We start from the raw sequence: 27,082 nt of genomic DNA, 5'->3' as shown, positions 1-27,082 counted from the left end.
AAATGAAGGAAAAATGAGAACCGCTGATATTTTTAAGCCGAGATATGATGCAGAGATCATAAGAATACACATGCATATAAAAAGATTGGAAAATTTTATCTATTTTCTTCATAAACTCAAAATATAAACTAGGCAAGCTTGTGTACGTTGAAAACATTAAACACACTTCATTTGTGATTTAAAGGTTACGGATTTGAATTTATTATTTTTTTTTTCAAAGAATGCCTAAAATATGAGGTATTCCCCATGTTCCAAGGTGCATTGCGATACCCATACTTGTACTCTTCCCTACCAAATTAGTTCGCCTACTTAAATGCTTAATACGGCTGCGTCCTGTTTGTCCCCTTTTCCCTTCCCCTCTCGTCGTGATTGTAACTGGTACAATCCCAGTACGTCAACTCTCATGTTGAGTTGCTTCTTTAATGTCTCCAATGCCTGCTTTCACACACTTACCTCGTTTGTACTATCTATCTACTTCTTTTTAATTTTATCAATATTTTTTTTTCATTAGTTCAAATTTATAATACCTAGGTAAATATATTATTTTACTGATTAATTTAATGATAAAGGATTTAATTTAAATTTCAACTCATAAAATTTTAATTAATTTTAAAGAGAAGTGAAATATTTAAACATATAAAATTATTAAGTTATTTCAGTGATCATTTAATCTTACGATTATCATCTATTGTTAGCGTTAAGTGATTGTGGTTTATAACTATCAATATGAGAAAAAGGGTCACTTTCTTATTAGTTAAGGTTTGACTCTACTGATAAATATTTAAAAATTATTTATTTTGAATACATTAAATTAACTTGGAATAGTATATTTAAAAAAATTTAATTTCAATATAAAAAAAATTAAACTACACATTTTTTAGAATTCAATCCAAAAACGTTTAGAGTGGAGAAAGCGAATTCATATAGTTAATCCTAAATTTTTAGGATAAAAGTTTAGTTGAGTTGAATTGTATAAAAAAAAAATTAAACTAAAAAAATTCATGATTATAAATAAAAAAAATCATAATTTTTTTTCATCAAATTGGTCAATGACTTGGTGTGAAAGGGATTGATTAGAATTCCGTAAGAAAATTTTAGCAAAAAGTCAGCTGCACTTAATTCGTCACCATAATATACATTCCAATATTTGCATGTTCTGTGATTGAGATTGGCTGGAGAATAGACTATGTAAACAGAGAGACGCAAATTCGAAGGTGGGTTCCACCATATTCACCGAAAGAAGGCAATGACTATACAGTACATATACATGATCCATCCATATATCTATCAAAGAAAATGGAGGAGGGGGAAATCCAAATTCTAGGGCAGAAAATGAAACCCCCAATAAACTTCTAACCTGTAAGCCACATGAAGCCCATGTTGCCTTTGCCTCTTTGTAAAATGACAACAACAACAACATCAGCTTGTAGTTTTATAAGCATTTCCCTCTTCATACTTTTTCTCTTCGCAAATCCACAAACTATTGATAGGGAAATATGGAAAATAGAAGAAGTAGCTGAACTGAAAAGGATCCTTCGAGGAAGCTAAACTAGACAGCCAAGAAACATGTTTTAGAAAGGTTGACAAGGGACTACATAAAAAGACATAAGTAACCTTAACTACGGAATTGAAAAATATAGACAGAAGGGTATGGCCCTGGATGTCCTACTCATAAAGTTGATTGTTACAAGTCTTAAACCGCACATTCTGAATCAAATTGGAGAGCTCGCTAACACTTTATATGCCTAACTTTAATTTCTGTACCAATTCAACTACGAATGGACCCGCAACAACTCAGCTATGGCCCAACGTTACGGATTTTGTACCTGAGGCATCAGCCATTGCAAAAATCCTAGGCATCACCCTGACTTGACTCTTATTACTGTAGGGTGTGAATATTTCGATTATAATTAAATAATCGAATCGAATGAATGAAATTTGATTATTTTGATAATAATAACTGAATAATATTTTTTAGTTAGTAATAATAAAAATTTTTAATTTTTTATTATCAGTTTGGTTACTTTTGATTTGATTATCGAATTAATCGAAATAACTGAATTTTAATTAATTAATATATTAACTATAATTTTATTAATATTATATTATTTATGATTATTATTTTAATAATTTTATAATAATATTTAACTTATAATTATTATCTTATTAATATTAAATTATATTTATTATTTTTTATAAATAAAAAAGAATATAAATATATTTTTATTAATATTTTATTAAATAATTAATCATATATATATATTTTCAGTTATTTCGTTTATAACCGATTGAATATTTTTTGTTTCGGTTAATTTTAGTTTTCTCTCAATTTCGGTTTGATTCAGTTAATATTTTTAAAGTCGATTAATAATTTAATTAGTTAAAAATTCGATTCAATTTAGTTCGATTAATCGAATGTTGGACTCTACTTATTACAATGAATAAAACCTTATAATAATATCCTTAATCAAATATTCAAAGGGCACTACGTCGAAAACCCAAAAATGTAAAATGAACATATTTTGTCTAATTATTTGATGTGAAATTCATTTGGTCTGCATATACAACTGGATTGCATGGGTGTGTGGGGGAGGGTCCAGGCCAGCTGGGGGTGCTTAAATTGGGGTGGGTTGACGAGAACTAAATTTGGGGGCGTGATTGACAAGGTGAGAAAATTGAAGATTGCACGTAGAGATGGAATTGAGGACATGATTGTATTATCAGTTAAATATGCTAACAAACCACAGAACAACTAACTACACTAATTGATTGCTTGACATGTTTCAACTACTCTTTTAAATGGGATTTGCAAACCCACCACGGAAGAGAAGAATACAAACAATTGTTGCACCAACCCCAACGTGTGCCGCTCCTTTATTTAAATTATTTTTTAAATTGTGAGATTTCAAATTCAATCTTCAATAACAAGAAGCTGATATATCAACCACAAGGAATTCAATTTTTATACGATGATAATTACATTGTTGTTATAGTCCTAACCCACAACTTTGACATGGCAGGTGAGTCTTGAAGCTCCATTTAAACATGTTAGTGAGCACTGAGCATCATCAGCGTAGGACTTCAGGCCCAAAGAGTCTGATTGAGGACCAAGCTCACCCCAGGTTAACAAAATTAGTGGCATTATCAGCATCTTGTTCATTGTTAGGCAAGTGCAAACACCCTTAACCTATACAAAATGAGTTCATTCATATTCTCTGCCCTTATCCTCTGGACAGAGGTCCTCTCTGCCGTGAACTTCTTGGTGCGGCGGCGTCCTCCTCTTAGCGGCCGGGTCTAACTTTGCATGTATTTCCAGTTCTAGCCCTAGGGATCTGTTTGTTTGGGGCTTGGACCCCTTTTTTCTTGGGCTGGGACTCTCTTCGAACTGTTAAGGCCTTAATGAAGTTTCTATCTTTTGGATAAAACCAAAAACCTTCAAGTCAAATTTATTTAACCTAAGCAAAAATAGAACAAGAGGAATATGGAAATCCGCTCATGTTTGGCACCGCAAGCCCATACAATAACTGTCTGAATTAATTACAAAATTTTAACTTTTTACATTCGCAGCAGGCAGCCAGGCACAACCTTAGTTAATGAAATCCAACTTCCGAGGGTCAAGAAAACTCTCTCAGTTTGCTATAACCAATTCAGGCAGTGTTCCACTGAATCCTACATTAGAATTCTTTCTTCTCTTGTTTGAGCAAATTTGCTTGAAATTCTAGTAATAAATTGAATCACATTTTATGTGGATAAAACAGTTGGCTTCTGTGGTGCCTCTTCTACTTGCAAACTCTCATAATATTGGACAAGCACTTTCCAACCACCAGGACACATAAAACCATCTGGAGGATTTTCACCATTTCTTGCATGAGTCCGCATCTACAAGAAAACCATAACAGCAATCGGATAGGTCTTCAGTATTCACGACCTTTATCATTGAAAAACTTGCAGTGCACATAAGAGAAAACTTCAACATCTTGAACACTAACTTCATGAATTGAAACCATGTGATAGCCACACAAAAAAGAGCATAAGTAACCAAGAATGCCACATTACCCTAGACCAAAGGAAACACATTATTGCCAGTACAAATCTTTTCCTTGGTTTCCTGAAACAATGGGGAAAAAGATCTTGCTATAACATACAATAGATTTTCCCTATTCATTGTCTTGTTCTTTGCCTATCTTTGCCCTGCTACTACTATTATTTTTTTCTCAGAAACACAACCTGGGTATACCTCACTCTCACTGACCCAAGATGCTAATTATAGTACATGAGAAAGAATAATCACATGCACTAATACTAGAATTCCAGCATTTCCAGGTAGCTCTCAGCCAAGAGTATAACTAGGGACTTAGTCGCACAAACATCTAATTGAAGAAGATAAATATTTATGCAAGAAATTTTAACAATTCAGGGATATGATGTTGCCTAATGACCCCATTCAGAACCATCAAGCTTGAGATAACTGAGAAATCAGATATTGTATATACCTTAGTTCCAGAGATGAAGAGGAAATCCTGAGAACGAGATGGATCAAAAAATGCCATCTTCCTTGCCATGGTGTCATATGCTGCCACCTACACAATAGACAGAAGAAAGATTACTCCATGACTTGGTAGGGAAAACATTGAAAGGAGAATTGCATGAACCATGTGTTTAAAACATCATAAGTCCACATATTACGCCACATAACTTAGCCGAATAAAACAGAGTGCAAATTCCAAGAACAAAGATAGAATAACTGCCAAATTGAGGTCAAAGTGGAACATGAATAATAAAGATGGCATCACAAATACTAGATCTAGCATGTAGCCTCATCTTGTAAGAGCATCCACTTACTCTTTATTGTTTGGGAACCAATTGGTTTCCATTTTGTCCTCAAAATATTTGACTTCACCAACTTTTGAGTAGTCCAAATTACCAATAGTTATAGGAGTTTTAATCAAGCTTATCAATGGTTTTCTACATTAGTTTTGCAACATTTTATACTTCTTCCAATATCCAAACATGCAAAAAACATGCTGACTTGAAAAAATTTCTACTCTCATTATTCTCAAGAGAGGTCAGATGTTCCAATTTCATATATGACTGGCCATCTATTATGAGCTATTCACTACTAAAGCATCATTTACCTAGTCCATAACCAAGGTAATTTAATAACAAATGTAAATCATCTTAACATGATGTTGTTGGTGTTTGTGCCAGTCAAGAATATGTTATAGAGTAGTTAATTCACTATAATCAGACTATGTGATTGATATTTTTTCAATTTCCAGCCTTTTGTAAAACAATAAAGTATAATAAAGAGAAAAATGAGTGAAAAGAGCTTCAACAATTGAGGCAAGAAACTCATATACCCACCCTAAATGGCAAAATATTTAACTTTTCCAAGCCAGGAGCCATGCTTAACACCTTCTTTCCATGATCAGGGTCATATAAACCTCTCATCTCTGTCGGGTGACCCATACCAGCAGGATCGCGACCTACTATATAAAAATTAGCACCAGCATTTATTCGTGCCTTGGCATGCCATTGTACTTCAGTTGGACCTGCATAGTGCATAGGTGATGGGAATATAGAAACAATGGTAGTCTTAGGGTCAAGAACACCATCTTCTAGGACCTGTTTGAAAAATACAAATCCATAAACACCCATACAATAGGAAATTGACTAATTTTAAAGAAATGAAAAATAAAATGGAAGATATCAATTTTCCTAGGCTGTCAAAATATTCAATCACACCAAAGCTAAGTAAGAAAATTGAGAAAATAACCTTGCTATGTTGTTCCATCCGAACATCCAAAGGCACATCATCTGCCTTTGTGAAACCTCCCAAAGGATGAAGCAGTAGAATTGGATTCTTGTAACCCATTTCCAAAAGTCTCCTGCGAGTGTCATTCATCAATAAGGCATGCCCATTATGTACAGGGTTTCTCAATTGAAATGCAAAAACTGCATCAGCTTGACGCCTATCAAATTCCTTCCGAAGTTGTTGAGGAGAAAGCCTATAATGATCAAGCCCATCATTATATTTGATAGGCTTTAGGACTTCTAAATCTCCACCTATGAGCCAATTTCCAGCTGGAGTAATGCACTCCTCAAAATAGGGCAATCCTGGTGCAGTTGTTTTGTACCCCACGTTCTTGCTATTCTTTCTTCTTTGTCATGCTTTAATATTTCAATACTGCAATAGAAGACAAGTTTAGGACATATCCTTGGGTTAAGAAACTAAAATCATGTAATAGGTAGAATTAAGCCAGGTAAACAATAAGAAATCCAATTTTAATATTAAAAAGTAACAATGATGGAAAACTACACAAAGAAAAGCAATTAACTTTCATAAATAAAAAATTAGCTGTCTAATGTCAAATTCATCTGCCAAGTCACACGCCTAAACCAATTTGGTTTTCATTATGAAGTTGACTACCACTCTGCCAGTTGCATTGCTTAGTTTCATTGCGCATTTGGAGAATTGGTCTTTGCTTCCAAAAGCTTCCCCTTGCACTAATTTCCAGCTCAAAAAACACAATACGTTACATGTGTCATCGCAAACTTAGGCCAAAACTACAAATGTGCACTTGATTTGACTTCTGTATAGATTATTTAATCAACAGATGAGGTTGGCTACTGTCCCTTCCACGTTCAATTAGATAAATATACATCTACGTTATTGTGTGATTTGTTTGTATTCTATTATTTTTTAAATACAATAATGCAGCTCCTGCACTTCTATAAAAGTGAAAGACAGAGATTTATGTGGCTAACCTTCGAAGAATGCCAATTAAATCTCCATCAGGAGTAACCAACGCAACATTCTTCGACGACCCAATGCTCCCTTTAGTCTCATCACCAATCGCCAAAACAATGGGAAGTGACATATTAACCACAGTCCCATCCGCCATTCTCAATGAATTAAAATGCAAACTCTGAAGGTACTCATTTTCCCTCATGAACCCTCTCAACGGACTCGCCCATCCCTCGCTAATCATGTGAACCCACTCCACATCGATCTTGGTCAACCTCACCTTAGGCATTGACTCAGCTTCTAAAGCTTTGGTTCCCCTCTCGCTCTCAGGCAACACAAGATCCACCACGGCCCCACCATCCGGCTCGATCAGCGAGCTCTTGACTGAAGGAATGGAGGACTCAACTGGGTTGGAAAAACCTAGCATTTTGGTTTTGTTGTACACGTAATGAATCAATGGGTTGGAGTGGTAAATGGGTTTTGGTCGAATTCTGGTGCTGTAACTTGTGAATTTGGTCTTGCTGTTTGTATGGAGATTGAGGGTATTGTACGGAGTGATGTGCAGTCTGATTGTTAGAGGCATGATTGTGAGAGTTTCTGAGAGGAGCTACAATTTTGGGAGCAGGTTCTGCTTCTGCAAGCAATGAGAAGAGATCCGTTTAATTTGGTAACGTCTAATTTGGCGTCTAAATTTGGGGTAGTCATTTTGGTAGGCGTTGAAGAAGAGAAGAGACATCCATCCACACACCACACGTTTGTTTTACCCTTTGAAGGTTGTGGACGGAAGATGGCTACTGGTCTGCATTTTTGTTGAGGACCAAACTCTTGGGAATAAAGTGCCAAATTAGACGGAAAGCAAGTTGCCAATCTCTTCGCTAATTTTTGGCCAACTACCACTGGACTGGAGAGGCTTTATGCTCCCACTTCGCTTTTGGTTGTGCCTGTACCAGGCGCATGTGTGAAATGCCGATGACTACCGTTGAACCTTGGGACCATGCACCTTCCTGGATTTCATTATAACCACCAAGAAAATAATAAACAAAAAGTGCGATAATTATGGTCTCGACTATAAGGTTGAGTTTAATAATTATTAAATTAAGTATTTATATTTAATTATAATATATTTGTAGTGCACATTTAATGGCAGATAAAGGTGGATGAGATTATGTAGTATGATCTAAACAAAAACAGAATAATTCTTCTAAACATGTGCTAGTGAATTTATTTTATTGTAATGTAGTTTGCAAATTTTATTTTATGGTGTTGTACACCCACGAAATGTGTATACGAATCCAATACAGTAGAAATTTTAGACCGTTGAAATAAATGAGACCCCTTTTGCTTAATTGTCTAAGTGGAATACCTGTTTCTTCTCAAGTCATGAGCATAAATATTATCCCAACTTGTTTCAAAATCTGATTAAAAATTTTCCTCCCTTACTTGAATTTGATTAAAATTTAATTATTATTATTATGTAAATAATATTTAAATGTATTTAATTTATATATTTTAATTAATAATACATAAAAGCTATTTTTAATTAATAATTTATATTTTTAAATTTTAATAAGTTTATAAAATATTTAAATTTTATTTATTATATATATATATATATAAATATTATCATTAAAAAATTATAAGAAATTCTTGCATATTGAAAATATATTATTCGAATTTTATCTCAAAAAATTAATCAAAAATATTATTTTTCAAGTTTAAAACTCTTTTAAATTTGATTATATACTTACTCAAATTGACACATTAGGGTTGAATTGGGTAGTTGAAACCCTTTTTGCCATCTTTAGTCACTGGGTCACAAGGCATAATGTTTCTAGGGAGTTTCTATGTGCTCATCGGAACATTCGGGGTTAATGCAAAAATGCCAATTATGGACGGCACAAAGGTTTCCTGCTCCTTCTGGTCTGGTTCTGAGGCTCCAGTTTTCTGGTTGGTAAGGGGCCTCTGATGGAAATCTGAACAGATTTTTCCGTTGGCACCTTCGACAGGGCTCGCTTCTGGGCCTTTTGGTTCTTCTCGTTGTTCTTATCAATCTGTTAAACACAAAAAAAAAGAAAAAAAGAAAAAACGGTTTCCTGCTCGCATTGAGGATGGGCTCCAAAGTCCATTTAATTAGCATCTAAAACAATTTATTTTTTTTTTTTAAGGAAAGTCTCAATTACAAATTCTAACTTTTTTCCTCTTTATTATTCCATGATTGGTCTAACTTTATATTTTCTTATCCACTACAGGGCAAAAAACTTTATATTTAATATCCGTAAGATATTCTTTTTAATTTTATATTTCATTGGAGAATGAGATTGCCTCAGAATAAAATTCTCAACTGCTCTACACTGTAAAGTTAAAAATCTTTATCATTCTTATATTTTATAATTTATAAGCATAGGATAAAGGAAGACATGGGAGATGGGACCTACACAATATCTATCAACATTAAATCCATTCGCAATGTACGATTGGTCTGTCACGAGAGACCCACAACTGCTCCTCCTTTTTAGTAGCCCGCAATAGTTGTATTAAAAAAAATATCCCTCCGCCAAAAGTATTTATTTCCATTTTTCCTTTACCAGTAGCCATCGACATTTTTTTTAAAAAATATTATTAAAAAAAATTATAATTTTAATATTATTATGATTAATTTTAATATTATTCTATTAATATGTTTTTATTTTTAACCTCTAATTAATCATGTCGTGGATGATTTATTAATTTTAAATAATTAATTTTAATTTTTAAGCTAAATCGGTCCGACCTTTGATCAGTCAGGGGCATCGTTGTCCAAAATCTATCCCGCGCCCTAATCCTTAATCAGTTAATCCCAGTATGAGCACACACGAAACTCAATTCTCCGGTGTCTTTCCGCATATTTTCTCTTGTTAGTAGCGTTTTCCCACCCGTTTAAATACTCTCTTTGATTCAATTTCCTCTCCCCCCCGAGGAAGATAGATCCGCGAGGCTGCGACTTGCGAGCTCGACAGATTAGCAATGGGAATTCCGGCTTTCTATCGGTGGTTAGCTGAGAAGTATCCAATGGTGGTGGTGGATGTAATCGAGGAAGAATCAGTTGTCATTGAAGGAGTTAAGATTCCGGTGGATACAAGTAAATCCAACCCTAACAACATCGAATACGATAACTTGTATCTCGACATGAATGGGATTATTCACCCTTGCTTTCACCCCGAAGACAGAGTACCATTTTTCTTTTGGATTACTTGTTTTCGCTTGTTTTGCTATTGATTTATCAACTTCGGTGGTTTTTTGTCTGGTATTGAATATAATCTTTGTGCCTGTGCACGTTGTTATGATGTGCTTAGTTAATGCGCTTTAATTATTCAATTTATCTTATGCAGCCTTCCCCAGCCTCTTTCGAAGAAGTATTCCAGTGCATGTTTGACTACATTGATAGACTGTTTGCGATGGTGAGACCTCGAAAGTTGCTATACATGGCAATTGGTAAGTTTGAGATCATTCTTTGATGGTGGAAAGCATTTGTAAAAGACATTTCATACGCTGTATGTGATACTGATAATCTGAAAACAATTGGTAGATGGTGTTGCTCCTCGAGCTAAAATGAATCAGCAAAGATCTAGGCGTTTTAGGGCAGCCAAAGATGCAGCAGATGCGGTATGTGATTTGTGAATAATGGGTGGGTCCTTCTTGTATAGGCATAGGGAGGGTTAGTTCGTAATCTATTGGTCCAACCAATTTATCAATTAATCTTTATGTTTACACTTATTTGCTGGATTTTTTTTATATGCTCATATGGAATCCAATCACAGTGCTGGATGGGTTTGCTGTGGCTTCTTACTAGAAGTGATAGTATTTGTGATTTTTATGAGTATAAAGAATATACATAAGTAGTTATAGCTAATCATGGATAGATACTAATTCTTGATGTAGATAAGAAACTAACTTATGAATGAGATTGAGATGTAGAGTATTAATGGAATATTTGTGATGTTTTTATTGCAAGCTCCACTTCTTAGATGAGAAGGGAGGTTTTAGGTTTAGCATATTGTGATTAAATGAGAAATTCAATCAAGTTTTGTGCTATAATATAGGGTTTCTATTATTGCTTTGTTTCTCTTAGACTGTATTGGTCTTTAAAAGCTTGGATGCTTTGTGGACGATTTCATGCTTAGGAAGAGCTCCTGTTTTAATCATCAATAAGATCTTATTGGTCCTGTAATCTTCAAGTTTCTGTTAGTAAACATAGATTTAACCATTACGTGGAATGGGGCATCATTGTTCTTTTAATGTATTTTCTTAGTAACACCTAACGATCTTATAGGTCATATGTATATTTAGTATGTTTTCAATTCTGTCTTTTTCATTGTTGGTTTCTTCCAATTATTCTGAAGAAGAAGAAACATTAACACATAGCAGGAAATAAACTGTATTATGGTTATTGATTTTTCAAGAGTTACTTTTGTAGGAGGCAGAAGAAGCAAGGCTAAGAGAGGAGTTTGAGAGGGAGGGCAGAAGGCTGCCTCCTAAAGAGGGTTCACAGGTTTTTGATTCCAATGTTATCACTCCTGGAACTGAATTTATGGTTGTCCTGTCAATTGCGCTGCAGTACTACGTTCATCTTAGACTAAATTATGATCCTGGCTGGAAAAAAATCAAGGTATACTCATTTTGTGGTCCTTTTTTTTTTTTTTTTCCTTAGAAGGTGGTTTGGTTTTTCTTGTGATTATAGTGCTCTGCATTATCATCTGGTGGTTTATATTTTTTTTTGTGAGAAAAGCTGGCATGTGTGGCAATGTTGAAAGAATAGTTTTTGAGTTGTTTCTAAATCTATCTTGTGAAGGTTATTCTTTCTGATGCAAATGTTCCTGGTGAAGGGGAACACAAGATTATGTCATATATTCGTCTTCAGAGAAACCTTCCTGGATACAATGCAAATACACACCATTGCCTGTATAGTTTGGTATATCTCTTCCTTCATTTGTATGCTTCTTGTTATTGTTATTATTATTTTGGAATTTGCCACCTAAACTGATATGGATTTTTCTGTTCACTGGTGCTACTGGTAGGATGCTGATCTGATTATGTTCGCTTTGGCTACCCATGAAGTTCATTTCTCGATTCTTAGAGAGGTTTGGATCCTGCTATATAGTGTATTTTGCCTTTCTAAATATGATTTCTAGCATTATTTTTTATCATTTATATACATTATTTTTAATCATAGACAAGACACTGAAATATGTTGTAATAGCTGTAAAAAAAGTAGGAGATAGAATTATACTAGTAAAGCTAGTATTAGAAGGAGAAACAATAAATGTAGTTAGTGCTTATGCTCCACAAATAGGACTAGATAGTTAGAGTAAACAAAGGTTTTGGGAAGATATGGATGATCTAATGCAAAGCATACCGAATGAAGAGAATATTTTCATCGGTGGATATTTGAATGGACATGTAGGAAGTGATAGGCAAGGTTATGAGAATGTTCATGGAGGTTTTGGTTTTGGCAGCCGAAATGAGGAGAGAAAAAGCATCCTGGATTTTGCTATAGCATACGACCTAATACTAGCAAATATCTACTTTATAAAAAGAGTCACATTTAGTGACTTTTAAAAGTGGGCAACATAGAAGCTAAATTAACTTTCTCTTAATCAGGAAGACAAATAGAGCTCTATGCAAGGATTGCAAGGTCATTCCAGGAGAAGTTTTAACAATTCAATATCGGCTAGTGGTCTTGGATGTCGAGTTTAGGAATAATTCAAGTAAGGTTAGAAGAAATAGTGTACCTTGAACAAAGTGGTGGGAGTTGAAAGGAGTAAAGTAAGTGAAGTTCAAAAATGAGCTTCTCGAGTCCAAAGCATGGAAGCTGGATGTGGAGGCCAATGATATGTGGATACAGATGGCATCAAAGATTAGAGAAGTAGCTAGAAAAGTACTTGGAGAGTCTAGAGGACATGGACCACTCTCAAAAGAGAGATGGTGGTGGAATGAGGAAGTACAAAAGGCAGTGAAGAGAAAGAGAGAATGTTATAAGAAATTACCTAAGTGTGATAATAATGAGGCATATGAACAGTACAAGATAGCAAAGAAAGAGGTAAAAAAGACAGTTTGTCAAGCAAGAGCGCAGGCCTTTGAAAAGTTATATGAGAAACTTGGAATTAAAGAAAGGGAGAAAGATATTTATAGATTAGCAAGGAGGAGAGAAGAAATGTCAAGATCTCAATCAAGTTAGGTGCATTAAGGATAAAGAAGGAAAAATGTTGGTGAAAGATGAGGACATTAAAGAAAGATGGAGAAATTATTTTGATGATCTCTTTAACAATAGTCAAAGTGGTAATAGCGTGAATATAGGTTACAGAACAATAGAAATTATACTAGAAGGATTAGATCTTTAGAAGTAAAGGAAGCACTTAAGAGAATGAAAGTGGGTAAAGCCTGTGGATCTGATGGAATACCAATTAAAGTGTGGAAGTGTTTGAGATATATGGGAGTGGCATGGTTAACTAAATTATTTAATAAGATTCTAAACTCAAAGAAAATGCCTAATGAATGGAGGAGGAGTATTTTAGTACCTATTTTTAAAAATAAGGGAGACATACAGAGTTGCTCAAACTATAGGGGAATTAAACTCATGAGCCATACTATGAAGTTGTAGGAGAGAGTTGTGGAGCATCGACTACGTCATGACACTTCTATCTCTCCCAATCAATTTGGCTTCATGCCCGGTCGTTCAACTATGAAAGTGATCTTTCTCATTGGAAGCTTGATGGAGAAATATAGAGATGTGAAGAAAGATCTAAACATGGTTTTTATCGATTTGGAGAAAGCTTATGATGATGTTCCAAGAGATGTCTTATGAAGAGTGTTAGAACAAAAAAAAAGTATCTATTAGTACATACAAATGTTGAAAGATATGTATGAAGGAGCAATTAATATTGTGCACACAGTGGGATGGGACACGAGATTTTTCTATCTCAATTGGATTACACCAAGGTTCAGCTGTAAGTCTTTACCTTTTTACATTAGTTTTAAATGAATTGATAAAACATATACAAGAGAGTATCCCTTGGTGTATGATGTTTGCAGATGATAGAGTTCTGATAGATGAGATGCGAGAAGGAGTCAATAGAAAGCTCGAGCTTTGGAGAAGTATTCTAGAGTCAAAAGGTTTTAATTTAAGTAGAACGAAGACAGAATACATGCATTGCAAGTTTGGATGGAGTGGTACTGCCCCAAAGTAATCACTTTAAATATCTCGGCTTAATCCTTCAAGTAGATGGGAGATGTGAGGAGGATGTTAGTCATAAGATTAAAGCCGGATGGTTAAAGTGTAGAAGTGCCATAGGAGTTTTATGTGATCGCAAAATTCCCAATAAGTTGAAAGGAAAATTTTACCATATAGTTATACGACCGGCCATGTTATACGGTAGTGAGTGTTGGGCACTGAAGGAGTCGTATGTGTCTAAGATAAGAGTTGCGGAGATGAGAATGTTAAGGTGGATGAGCGGTCATTCTAGACTAGATAATGTCTGTAACGAGAGTATTAGAGAAAAGGTAGGAGTGGTGCCAATTGAGGATAAGTTGAGAGAAGGGAGATTGAGGTGGTTTGATAATGTAAATCATAGACATACGGAGGCTCCAGTTAGACAAGTAGAGCACATTAGGTTAGAGGATAGAAAGAAAAGAAGGGGTAGACCTAAACTGACTTGGAGGAGAGTAGTACAGTATGACCTAGAAGCATTGCACATTTTCGAGGATTTAACCCAAAATCATTTAGAATGAAGAAAGAGAATATATATAGCCGACCCCAAATTCTTGGGATAAAAACTTAGTTGAGTTGAGTTGAGTTGAGTATACAGTTAGTGAGAAGGGAATGTTCCTTGAAATGAATTGAATGGTTTAGTTTTGCACAGGAGTTTATCAAATTGAATAATGGCATAAATCATTTAATGAATACTGGTACTAACATCTGGAGTTGAATTTTCACATTTTCTCTGAAACATGTCTATTCTCTCATAATGGTTTTGTTCAGGTTGTTTTCACACCTGGCCAACAAGTCAAATGCTTCCTATGTGGTCAAATGGGTCATTTAGCTGCAGATTGTGAAGGAAAGGAAAAGACGAAGGCGGGAGAATTTGATGAGAAAGGTGATGAAAATGTGGTAAAAAAACCATACCAGGTGGGTTTCCATTCTAAATGTGTTTAGGAGTCATTCTTGTGAACATAGACATGAGACAATATATTTGACCATTTGAGATTTTTACCTTCTCTCTTGATGCAGTTTGTCAATATTTGGACTCTCAGAGAGTATCTGGAGTATGAAATGAGACTTCCTAACCTTCCATTTGAGGTCGATTTAGAATGCATTGTGGATGATTTTATATTCATGTGTTTCTTTGTTGGCAATGATTTTTTGCCGCAGGTGCCCACATTGGAGATTCGTGAGGTTTGTAAATATTTGGTTTCTATTTTGAATAAAATATATTTGTGAGCTCATGATTATCATACTAATTGGATGTATTGAAGAAGGATTGCCATGAACCATTAGAAAGCATTTTGGCATCAAAGAAAAGTATATATTTAATTCGAACGTTTAATTGTTCTCTCATTTGTAATATCTGCATCTGAATTTGCTAATCGGTGGTGATTTTGCAAAATTCTTTTCAACAATTTTTTATTGGATCTTTTTTATTTTTAAAAAGACAGATCCATATCCAGATTTGTAAAAGAATGCTTCTGACAGTAAAGTTTGTGCTATGCATCTGTCTTAAAAGACATAATAATGTACCTAGCTATTTAATTAGCATCTTCATAAATATAGCCATATGAGAAGAGGGATGTTCTTCCTTTTTTAGTTATTTTATTTATTTATTTTTGGGTTGGGGGTGGGGAGGGGGGGGGGGTTTGTTGGTGGTTTTGGTGTTCTATCACCTAATAGCCTGTACACTTGGTAAAATAGAAGAATAGGGAGAGAGAGAGAGAGAGAGAGAGAGAGAGAGACATAGATGAGAAAAGAGATAGATTGGATGAGAAGAGAAGAGAATGTTCAAAGGTAAGAGAAAAGTATTCTAGTTTATTGATTCTTGGAAATATGAACTAAATGGCCAAAAAAAAAATCGGTTGGAAGTTTCAAGTACGTCCTTTTCATCGGCTGAAAGTATGAACTCTTAAATAACAAAGAGTTAATTTTCCTCCTTTCGCTTCTCTCATTTTCCCATGTTTGTTCCTTCAAGATCACAATACTATTTGGTGGTTTAATTTTCTTTCTTTCCAACTCAACTCAACTCAACTAAGCCTTTATCCCAAAAATTTGGGGTCGGCTATATGGATTCGCTTTCTCCACTCTGAACGATTTTGGGTTAAATCCTCAGAAATGTGTAATGCTTCTAGGTCATGTTGTACTACTCTCCTCCAAATCAATTTAGGTCTACCCCTTTTTTTCTTTCTATCCTCTAACCTAATGTGCTCTACTTGTCTCTCTACTTGTCTAACTGGAGCCTCCGTATGTCTACGCTTCACATGACTAAACCATCTCAATCTCCCTTCTCTCAACTTATCTTCAATTAGCACCACTCCTACCTTTCTTTTCCTTCTTGATATTTCCCATTCATCTTCCATGAGACTGATAAGAGTAAAACAGATGAATTCACCATATTTGCTCCCCAAATATTGCTACTTGCTTCCAACACCCACACTTTTTGAAACGCCTTTATGTTTCTTTTTTTCAAAAACATTCCCAAGCAGTTTTGCAGCAAAAAGTTCAGTTTTGTGAATGAATTGTGCAATTACATCAAATTCAGCTCCTATTTTCCCCATTGCAGACTCTAGTTGCCCATCATCACCATCCTCATTTATCTCACCCTATCTCACCTATACTAGACATATCAACAATAAAATCTTGCTCCATCTTGGCACTAAATTGATCTTCATATTTTTCTTCTAATCCCAGCTGTGGATGAATTATTACTTTCTAAACTTCAACAGGTATGTCATCTTGATCCTCAACAGTCCTGTTTTCATTTTGAATTGAATCTAATTGATCTAGGACAATCTCCTCTCCATCAATAATATGAACAATATCAACCTCTTCCTTGTCTCCATTATCATGAAGAAATGTTGCATTATCAAGAAGGTCAGTCTCCTCCTTAGCATCAAAATCCCTTGTCTCTTCTTTTTGTTTTAGCAATCCCCTTTCATTGCCATTGCTCCAAGAATTCTGGGTAATGAGTTTGGCCTTTCTATTTGCTCTTCTAAAAATTTATCCAATTTTTGCCATTTTTGACACAGCAACTCTTCTAAGCGTTTTGTTACTCTTCTTTTAAAAATTTCTAGCATTCCCTTGAGATCCTTTTGTTCCCAAAATAGTATGTCCATGGTTTGATACTCTGAGTGTATTTTATTTTCAGGAAAATTTGAGGAAGAAAATATTAAAAGAAAATCAGACCTGAAGCAGGGATTCAGAGCATGGAACTAATATTGGAATTGGAAGAAAATTACAGAGAAAGGGAGAAGAAAAACTTGTGAAAAGAATAGAGAACTGGGAAATAGAAGTTGAGGCAGAAATAAGGATTTCAAGAATTTCAAGAAGGAATAGAGAAAAGAAACCCTAACAGGGCAAAAATTGTGAATAGAGAGATTGAGAAGAATTTGATAGAGAGAAAAGGAATAAGGTAGCTTTTAAGATGGGAAAACAAATCTCTTTTTTTTTTTTCAAATATTTCTGGAATTTGGGCAAAGTCTGGTTCTCGAGAAAAAAAAAAGAAAAAGAAAATAGGGACAAGGTGGAGGAAGAACGAAATTTCAAGAATTTCAAGAAGTGGGTTTCTTGAAATGTTGGAAATGAGAAATTAAAGAAGGGAATAGAACAAAGAACCAAAAAGTAACAGAAAAAGAAAGAATTTGATTCAAGAATTTCAAGAAAGAAAGAAGAAGAAGAAATGGGGGTGAGAAAGGAAAGAATTTTCAAGGAAAGGAGGAAGAAATTTCAGAGAAGGAGAAAGAAGAGTTTAGAGAGAGAGAGAGAGAGAGAGAGAGAGAGAAAGAAGAGCATAAAGAAGCCTGGAATTCTGGAATACTCCCATTGATCTGTTCAGGCTTGTGACTCTAGCAAGAAGGATTGGAAGCAAACCTAGCTCAGAATATGGTTCTGATGTCAATTTGTTACATAACAGCTTGCGCCCTTAGTGACAAAGAGGAATAGAGAGAGAAAGAGAGAGAAATAGATGAAAAAAAAGATAGATTGGATGAGAATATAAGGGAATATTCAGAGATGAGAGAAAAGTATTCTTGTTTATTGATTCTTGGAATGAGTCTCCTCTAATACATTTCTCTTATTTATATAGCAAGGACTCCCTCTACAATAACTATTCTACTCTCCTCCTCATACAACTACAGCTCCATTCCTATTATTTCCTTTCCCATATCTAGCTCTGCTATACGTAACATGTTCTCCATCATGGATCAGACACTGTGGGTAGCGCTTGGTAGGATTTGATTATGGGTCCTGGGCGTCATCATCAAGGGACTTTGCAAAGTAAGCTAGCTGGCATCAACTTGGAAGAGTAAAAGTTTACTCTGGTGGAATATTGACATGGCTAATTGGCCATAATGTCTCATATGACTCTCTAATGCAATTTTCATTTACATATAGACATTTTGTCAAACTGCCCTTATAGAGTTATATGAGTTGCTGCTTGCTAGGCAGCTGCCAATTTGGATTTTCCTTTTCCCACTGTCCCCTTTCAACAATTAATTAGAACTTAAAATGTGATTTTTTTTGTTTTTGAATTTTGAAATAGTAAGAATATGTTCGTTAAATTGCCTTTTGTTTTCCATTGTCAATTTCTTCTTCAGGGTGCAATCAACTTGCTGATGGCAGTATACAAGAAGGAATTTAGGACAATGGGTGGTTATCTGACTAATGCAAGCAAGGTGTGTATGTGTTAAGAGTTTTAAAAGCTGCTTATGGTGGGTTCTGTTACTGAACTGTTATATTTTTTGGGAGACTTTTCGTACATTGTTTGTCATTTACTGTTTCCTTTCTCAGCCAAATTTGAGCAGGGTGGAGCATTTTATTCAAGCAGTGGGATCATATGAAGATAAAATATTTCAGAAAAGAGCTCGCTTGCACCAGGTTAAACTTCTCTACTCAACATGTGTGTTTTTCACATGATGGATGTTCACTGCATTAACTAGGATTATATAAAGTACATGAATATTTCCTTTTATAGGATGTGACAGCTTGCTCATGATATCCCAAGTTTTCCAATAAAATTATCGTTTTGAGTTATCTATTGTTCATCATATCAAAATGAAGTTGTTGCACTCTGAAAAGATATGTACCATAAATAGCTAGGATATGTGTATCTGTAGTGATTGTGTGAATATATTTAGGTGCTAGAATCGTGTCTATAATTACGTATTTAATTAGGATTGTATTTCCTATTTAGTTGTCTTGTACAGATTATAAATTGACACAATTGGCTTGAGGGAATAATCAAGCTCTTCAATCATTCTCAATATTTTTCTTCTGTTAATATTTTCTCACACACTCTTAGCTGCGATTGTTATTTGAACAGAAAAAAAATGAAAATATATGAATTCATAGTCAAACTTAGACTCAGTGGTAGAATGACCCTGCATTTTTGGGCTGAATATTAGTGTATGACTGTACCAAGGGTAAAGAAGAGCAATAGTTTACCATGTTACAGTAAAATAGGAATTTGGATTGCATAAAGTGTAATATATTCAGATTCTGTGAACTTATGCACGTGTGCAGGTACAAAGAGAGGGAACAACCTTAGGTATTTTCTTCTCGAGGTGCATAGGATATTTATTTTTAAAGTAGAAGACCAGAATCTTTAAAATTGTGTGATGCTAAACTAAAATTTGGGAAGGGCTTGTGGTTAATGTTTCTGGCTTGTATTTATCATTACTGAATTAATCTTGTTCTGTTAATATATTGCAGCGGCAGTCAGAAAGAATCAAGTGGGAAAAGTTACAGGCAAGAAGGGGAGAAGATGTAGAGCCTCAAGTTCAACCTGAGTCCTTGGTTCCAGTTGGTCGATTTCATGGTTCTCGTCTTGCTTCTTCTCCTTCACCTTCACCATTTCAGCAGAGTCTAGAGAGCTCAATTTCTATTAGAAAAGAAACCCAGCTTGGACAGTCTGCAGATGTTCGGGCCTGTAAAGTTTCATATTTGTCTTCATCAGCCAATGTTGGTACTGCCATTGTTGAGGCAGAGAATAGTCTGGAAATAGAAGTATGTTTTCCTGCTTCAGGAGAGGCACTTTAATGTAATTCTGACTCCTCCAGCCGAATTAGGACTCATATTCCATGGTCTAGCCCTTGATTTGGTATGAGCCTATATGGCGAGGAGTTAAGAGTTCATTTATTTACACTTTTTACTATTTTATACATTTAAACTTTGCTGACTATTGATTTCTAAAATGAAAATTTATCAGTTTGATGCTACTTTCTCCTCATTTTCAGGTTCATGAAAACAAAGAAGAATTGAAAACTAAGCTTAAGGAAATACTTCGTGAGAAGAATGACATTTTTAACTCAAAAAATCCGGAAGAAGACAAGGTTTGAATTTGCTATCAAGTGTGTTATTTAAAGTTTTAAATACTGTGAGAAATGCTTCATTAGCGCCTATTTTTAGCTCCTGTTCGTGTTCTAGTGAAATTTTGAGCATACTAAGCAGTAATCAGGTTAAAGTCGGCTCTAAAATTCTATATACTTTACCTTTTATCTTTTTCTTTCTTTGTTTTTTCCCCCAGACTCTGTTAATGGAAATTCACAGTACATTTGTTTGTTCTGGTGGATTGACCTGCAATGCCTTTTTTGTCCTTATGATTATTTTGTTTTGTTTTAGCTGTATGTAATACTGATTATGGCTGATGTAAGTCTTCGACTTTATGATTTCTGTTGATACTTGATTCCATTTCATTTAGTGTTCATTATATGCATCATAATAGGATTAAAAATTAGATAGGAACAGAGTATTGTTGCTGGAACTTTTATAATTTCATGTTACATTGGAAACCTCTTAAAATGTTGTACGTGTTTTTGTCCACCAAATAACACCCCCCAACTACCTGCCCCCCCCCCCCCCCCCTCCTTTTTCTTTTCTTGGCCTTTGGTGAATTAACTGGGATATTTATTTTGATATTTTGTTATAAGGTAAAATTGGGAGAGCCAGGATGGAAGGAAAGGTATTACGAAGAAAAGTTTTCTGCAAAAACTCCCGAGGAACTTGAAGACATACGAAAGGATGTTGTAAGTTAAATGAATTCATTTTATTGTTGATTTTGAATGTCTCTAAAGCCATTAAAGGATCATCTCCTTTATTTGATAGGTTTTGAGGTACACTGAGGGGCTATGTTGGGTCATGCACTATTACTATGAAGGAGTTTGCTCTTGGCAGTGGTGAGTTTTAGATTTTCTTGCCTTTCATAGAACTTAAGAGTTTTGCTTCTACTACTTTTTCCCATTTGTGATTTGTCAAAGGAAAATGTTCAGATCTACTAAGTCTGTTTTGGTAACAAATTGTATCTGTAGGATATGCCATGCGTTGCTGCTTCCTTTTCCCACCCTGAACACTTAAAGAGAGGATACAACATTTTGACTGTTTTCCCATTTATTTTTGTCTCTGACTTTTTTTCCCCTTATAAGATGACTTCGAATTTTACCTCTACACAACCCTTACTAAAAAAAAGGGCCTCTGGCTAGTATTAAGTTACAGTTTGTGATGTCACCTTTCTACAAGGATACAATTCGCATGTGGATCAGTAATTGATGTTGAAGCAGGGGAACGAAGGGGTGGGAAATAAATTCTCAAAGCCCAAAGGGTATAGAAATGCATTCTCAAATGCACTCTTTACAGAAACAAATTCTTGAAAAAAAAAGAGAAACAAATTTTCAAAGGTTAGAGTCGTAATAATAGTTTCTCTAATAGAATACCTAGACATAGGTATTTGTAGTTTATCAACTAGTCCTATTTGTAACTACTAGGAATGCTAAACTAAAAAAAATTAGGAATACTAAACAAACTGAAACTAGGAAAATAGTAAACTTAATATGATATTCCTAAATAATAGAACTGTAAAACTTCTTAATTTTACAATGAAAAATTAAATCAACATAATTCCTAAATTGAGTCTTCTTGGACTGCATTAGTAATTCACTTAAATTCTCTGTTTCAGGTTTTACCCCTATCATTATGCACCCTTTGCTTCTGACCTCAAAGATCTAGATCAGATGAACATTCAGTTTGAGCTAGGCTCCCCATTCAAGCCATTCAATCAGCTTTTAGGAGTTTTTCCTGCTGCAAGGTGACATGGCTATTTACTTCCCTTCTATCTCTGTGACCCCTCTTTAGGAAGAAACTAAATGACCCCTCTTTAAGAGGAAACTAAATGCATGCGTATTTTCTCTTGCAGTGCCCATGCTCTTCCTGTACATTATAGAAAATTGATGACTGATCCAAATTCGCCTATTATTGATTTTTACCCTACTGGTATGCATCTTTACAAAAGAAGAATGCTTTATACATAGTTTCCCTGTATCCTTTCGTAATAAGACTGACTTCGTGGACTTTCATGTGTCAGATTTTGAAGTGGACTTGAATGGAAAACGGTATGCATGGCAGGTGAGTATATTTTTCTGGTCAGAATGCATTTAGCCTCACAGACGTGATGTTTTGCCTGAGATGGTTTCTTTTTCAAGTGGATTTTTTTTTTAAATTTTTTTATGTGTTCTGTTTTCTTCTTCCAAGGGTATTGCAAAGTTGCCCTTCATCGATGAAGGCTGCCTTCTTGCAGAGGTCAAAAAGATCGAACATACACTAACGGTATACTTCCAAAATCAATTTAGCTTTTGATGTGCGCTGTTTTCGATTCTTTATTACTTTTCATTGTTCTCTTTGTATGTGTGCATGTGTGAGGTGGGTGGTTGTGCTTCTGTCCAGAAGTGACGTGAATGTGGCAATGTTTTTGTAGGAGGAGGAATCAAGGAGAAACAGTGTGATGTTTGACATGCTTTTTGTGTTATCATCTCATTCTCTTGCTGAGAGTATATATTTACTTGCTAATCACTGTAAACAATTAACGGAAAAAGAACGAGTTGAAGTCGAGGAACGTATTAATCCTGAGTTGAGGTTTGTATTTTGCAACACTTGAAATATGTCTTCAAAATATGTATTCTGTTACTTTGATGTTTACAAGATTCTAATCTTCTGCTGGTTTCTACTTTCAATAAGTTAAATTTATTGAGTTTGAAGCAAAGTTGTTGGATCCCAATGTTGTTTGTGAATTTGACGGTTTTAATTTTCTGCCTTGCATTTGAATATAATTATAGATCAAAATTGCAAATTCCTTCAAGTGAATGCTGGAAACAGAAAGTTGTATGACTTGGGAGAAACGAGGAGAGAAGTCAGTAATTATATATTTTTACCATCACCTAAGTAGAAAATCATTTAGTTGAGCACTGTTTAAATTTCCTGAACAACTTTCCTTAAGCATTGTTTTGATAACTTGATTTCTCGTGCAACCTGGATTTTTATTTCCATTTTAGAATCCTGAATCATTCTGTTGAAGCTCATCCTCTTCATCATAAATGATCCGCTAGCCGACTTCTAACAATGGGAATATGCTCGGCTTGTCAGTATGTTATTTAAAAGCCGATTCATGAAATTTTTGCTCCAGATGCCTGAGGGTATTTCTTGCTCCCAAAGTTCAAGTGATGAATCTGTGCTTGTTGTCAATGTTGAGATACTATTTTTCTTCTTCATAATGTGAAATTATCTTTGTTTTGGCTTTGGTGTCGTCTGTTTTAGCTTGTCTGCACACACACACTCACACACATTCATAAAACAATGCAGCAATTTCATTTTGAATTAACAGTCACATTTATGTATTTCTTACTGCAATCTCTCCAATCTGTAACTAGGATTTTGGACTTACATGGACTATTACCAGAATATCAACAAATTCAAAATTTATCTGTACTATTTTCTGATTTTATTTGGGGCTACATGCAGTGATGGGATGAATGGTTATATATCCCCTTGTTCTGGAGATACTCAACCTCCTATATTCAGGTCTCCTATTACAGGGATGGAAGACATTTTGCACAACGAAGTCATGTAAGCTTCTGAGCATTGATTTATTTATTTATTTATATTTTATATACTAGATACGTTAATGCAATTTAAATGTGACACCTATTAGATGTGTTAAATATTTTAGAACTGTTGCAAGTGATCAAGTGTGATCATTTTATTAATTTTTAATCATTTTATTTTTGCTGCTCAGATGTGTTATATACAGGCATCCTGACCCACATAAACACATAACCCGACCACCTGCTGGGGTCATATTCCCTATGAAGGTATGTTTTAGTAGGCCCAACTGCTTTCAAATGAGTCTGCTTCCCAAGTTTCCATTATGTGGTTTTCCATTTTTGATTGCATACAAAGTGGCACATTTATATAACTTGGGTTTGCCTATTGGCAAAAAAAAGCCAAACCTTATCGCGTTTTAACAAATTTGTCTATTCCTTTTAATCTTGACAGAATTGGCAAAATTTTCAAAATGTACGAAAATTTTATCCAAATTTTTCGAAATTTTGGGAACTTATCGCAATTTTGTCCCCTTTTTTTTTTTGACAAATTCTTTCACTTCATTTTCTAGCTGATCCACCCTTACCAATACCTTCAACTACTTCCCAGCTTCATTTTGATATCCATGGTGCATCAAATTTCCTAGTCATTTGATCAAATTTGATGGTTTTAGTCATGTACTCTGTCTCCTTACTACCACCAAATTTCATCAATACTTGATCAATGGTTATCAAAATGAAATTATGGCAGAGTTGATTAATGTGGTAATGTTTGATTTTCAATAGTAGCTATAAACAAGTAAAAAAATAGAGTTCAAAATTGAATTGACAAAAATTGAATAAAATTTCAACGGCTTTTAGAAATTTGGCTGATTTTGTCAAGATTGAAATGATTGAATAAAATTGTCAAAACGCGACAAGGTTTGGCTTTTTTTTGTCAGTGGGCCTTCTTTTATTATCTAAAACTTCTTTGTGGTTGTATCATGTGCCCCTTGCCTCTCCTTTTTCTTTATCAAGAAATTTCTTGTCTTTTAGAATAATGATGATTTGTCAGAGAATATTGCACTATTTTGTGCATCCTTATACTTTTTTATCACCCCAATTTGATAATTGAATATTATGCTGTATACTGATTCCTTTTATATGAAGATTTAATTGAGTCAAAATATGACCATTAGGCAGCTAATTCTGTTACATTCACAATAAAAGAGTGCAAGCAGTGCAGCATTTGTTTATAATATGTTTGCTGCAAACTTAGAATGCATGATCCATGATGAGGAAGGAAAGCTTTGATCAGTTAGGGTTAGGTTTATGTAATCTATTCTGACCAGTGATTCTTTTCTTTAATCTTTTTCCATCTTAATGTAATAAATTCAATGTTCAAGCATTCAGATAGTTTGGATCTGGCTTGTTAAGCTTGATGGTTTTACCATATTGCATTCAGAGAGTTTTTCAGATCTGGCATATTGAGCTTGATGGTTACTACTTTTCTTGTAGATGGTAAATGCTGGCTATCTGAAACCTGCACCTGTTTTGTGGCATGAAGATTCTGGAAGGAGGCCTTGGGAAAGGTATGTTTACGTGATCTTCACTGAAACTGAATTGGCACTGATTACCTTTTACTCTATTTTCATCTTATCTGTTTGCATGTGCATTCCCACTGCAAATGCCTGTTGAGAATTGGAGTCTGGCTTTTCTTCAGGCATACCCCCCCTGGATCCAACTCTGGCCATCAGCTTGGGGAGGCATCACATCGACTTGTTGTTAATAGTTTACAATTAAAGGTGGGTCGCAATGGGTATGCCAATCATTTGCATACCCCACCCCCACCTTATGCTGCTGCCCCACATGTCCCATCACATTATTCCTATTCAAATGGGTTGCATGATACAGGACGACGTGGAAATGTGCAACCTAGAATGGATTATTCTAATGCTAGTCACCACAGAGCTTTAAATCCTACTCCATCTAACCATGGCTATGGTCAGCCCTATGCTTCATCAGGTGCCAACCCCCATTATAATGGGGCTCACCCTCAATATGAAAGAGAGAAACGATCAAGTGGACTGCATTTAGGGCAGATGTACCACCCACAAGAATTTATTCCGAGTGGTGGACAACAGCACCTGCGAGGTTCTGTCACGCAAACATCATCTCGGGCCACTATGTATGCTTACCAAGGTGGTTATGATGACTTTCAGGGCTATCAATCACCTGGAGGTGGTAGTCAACAGTGGGGTGGTGGTTTCCCTACACTGGTTAATCAGAATGTTCCCAGAGGTTATAATCACCCCCCAACAAAGGGGTAACTGATATTCTGCATTAGACACGAGGAAGTAGGATACCACCATCTGGTGCCAGTGGGCTAGTTGGGAGGCCACCCCACCAACCACCTCATGGGGTAGTAAATAGGAGGCCAATGCAGCCATCACCTGGTGGAGCTAGTAGGTTTCACTGACCAGTGACCACCGCCACCTAGTAATGGAAATAGGGGGCCTAGGCCTCCACCAGGTTGTGGTAATAAGATGCCACTGCCAGCTGAGTATGGCCATGATAGGATTATTTGTCATCACAGGAAGCTTACTGTCCAAAGCTGTACAACATTTAGTTTTAGGGGTCTTCATTTCCCATTTCATTGCATAATTTTTTTAGGTTTTATAATTTCTTGTTTTTCCTTTTTGTTGTATTCTTATAAGTGGCACTGGCCAGTGCTTCATAATAAACAGTGAAGAGCTTATTTGTACCTCTAACATATTTATGGCCTCATGACGAATTCTGAAGAGGAATTGATCGTTGGGGTAACCTGGCTCTTCCCTTTGCTCTCTTCGCGGAATGAGTGGTTTGCCCGCTCATTTTTTTCAGAAGAAAACGATAGGCAACTTAAGATCCAACGGGAAAGCCCAATTTATCTTAGCTGCGGCCTGCAGATGGTTGTATGTGTCCTGTGGTTGCTTTGCTTTGCTATCATATTTGTTACCCTTATCTGGGCCGGTCATTATTTTGCAACTGCCCTACAATTTTAATTCTTTCGGGTGCATAGGGAATGCTGTGAACAGCCAGGTTTTCCTTTCTAGTATTAGAATCTCAGTATATGTAGAGGATTGTAAAATTGTCAATTGCGCACCAGGGTTGCTATGCTTTAGTTAGGAACTGAAATCGGATTGATCTAGTTTAAGATTAAAATTGGTATTGAAATTGGTAAAATTTGAAATGATTTCAAATTGATGTTGA

At 35.2% G+C, this 27,082-nt stretch overlaps 1 protein-coding gene and 1 pseudogene across 3 annotated transcripts; one reads left to right on the top strand and one right to left on the bottom strand.

The window, feature by feature from the left end:
* Window positions 1-3,421: 3,421 nt before the first annotated feature.
* Window positions 3,422-7,715, bottom strand: LOC110666348 (ATP sulfurylase 2-like; annotated as a pseudogene).
* A 1,866-nt stretch (window positions 7,716-9,581) lies between these two features.
* On the top strand, window positions 9,582-27,082 carry LOC110666356 (5'-3' exoribonuclease 3). 3 transcript variants are annotated; one of them, XM_021826826.2, is made up of 23 exons: window positions 9,582-9,955; window positions 10,117-10,219; window positions 10,314-10,390; window positions 11,202-11,393; window positions 11,577-11,696; window positions 11,803-11,865; window positions 14,763-14,909; window positions 15,012-15,176; window positions 18,584-18,661; window positions 18,777-18,863; window positions 19,698-19,991; window positions 20,222-20,317; window positions 20,915-21,010; window positions 21,090-21,160; window positions 21,937-22,065; window positions 22,174-22,250; window positions 22,342-22,382; window positions 22,509-22,583; window positions 22,732-22,889; window positions 23,772-23,876; window positions 24,046-24,121; window positions 25,349-25,422; window positions 26,633-27,082. In XM_021826826.2, the coding sequence occupies exons 1-23, from the start codon at window positions 9,752-9,754 to the stop codon at window positions 26,685-26,687; spliced, it is 2,583 nt and encodes an 860-aa protein (XP_021682518.2). In that variant the 5' UTR covers window positions 9,582-9,751; the 3' UTR covers window positions 26,688-27,082. The 3 variants fall into 3 exon arrangements, with proteins under 3 accessions (XP_021682518.2, XP_021682510.2, XP_021682528.2); XM_021826818.2 differs by having other exon boundaries at window positions 9,601-9,955; window positions 25,554-27,082; XM_021826836.2 differs by having other exon boundaries at window positions 9,679-9,955; window positions 26,561-27,082.

Source organism: Hevea brasiliensis, chromosome 12 (genome assembly GCF_030052815.1).
Source record: "Hevea brasiliensis isolate MT/VB/25A 57/8 chromosome 12, ASM3005281v1, whole genome shotgun sequence".
Lineage (NCBI taxonomy): Eukaryota > Viridiplantae > Streptophyta > Magnoliopsida > Malpighiales > Euphorbiaceae > Hevea > Hevea brasiliensis.
This window is presented reverse-complemented; position numbering and strand designations above follow the sequence as displayed.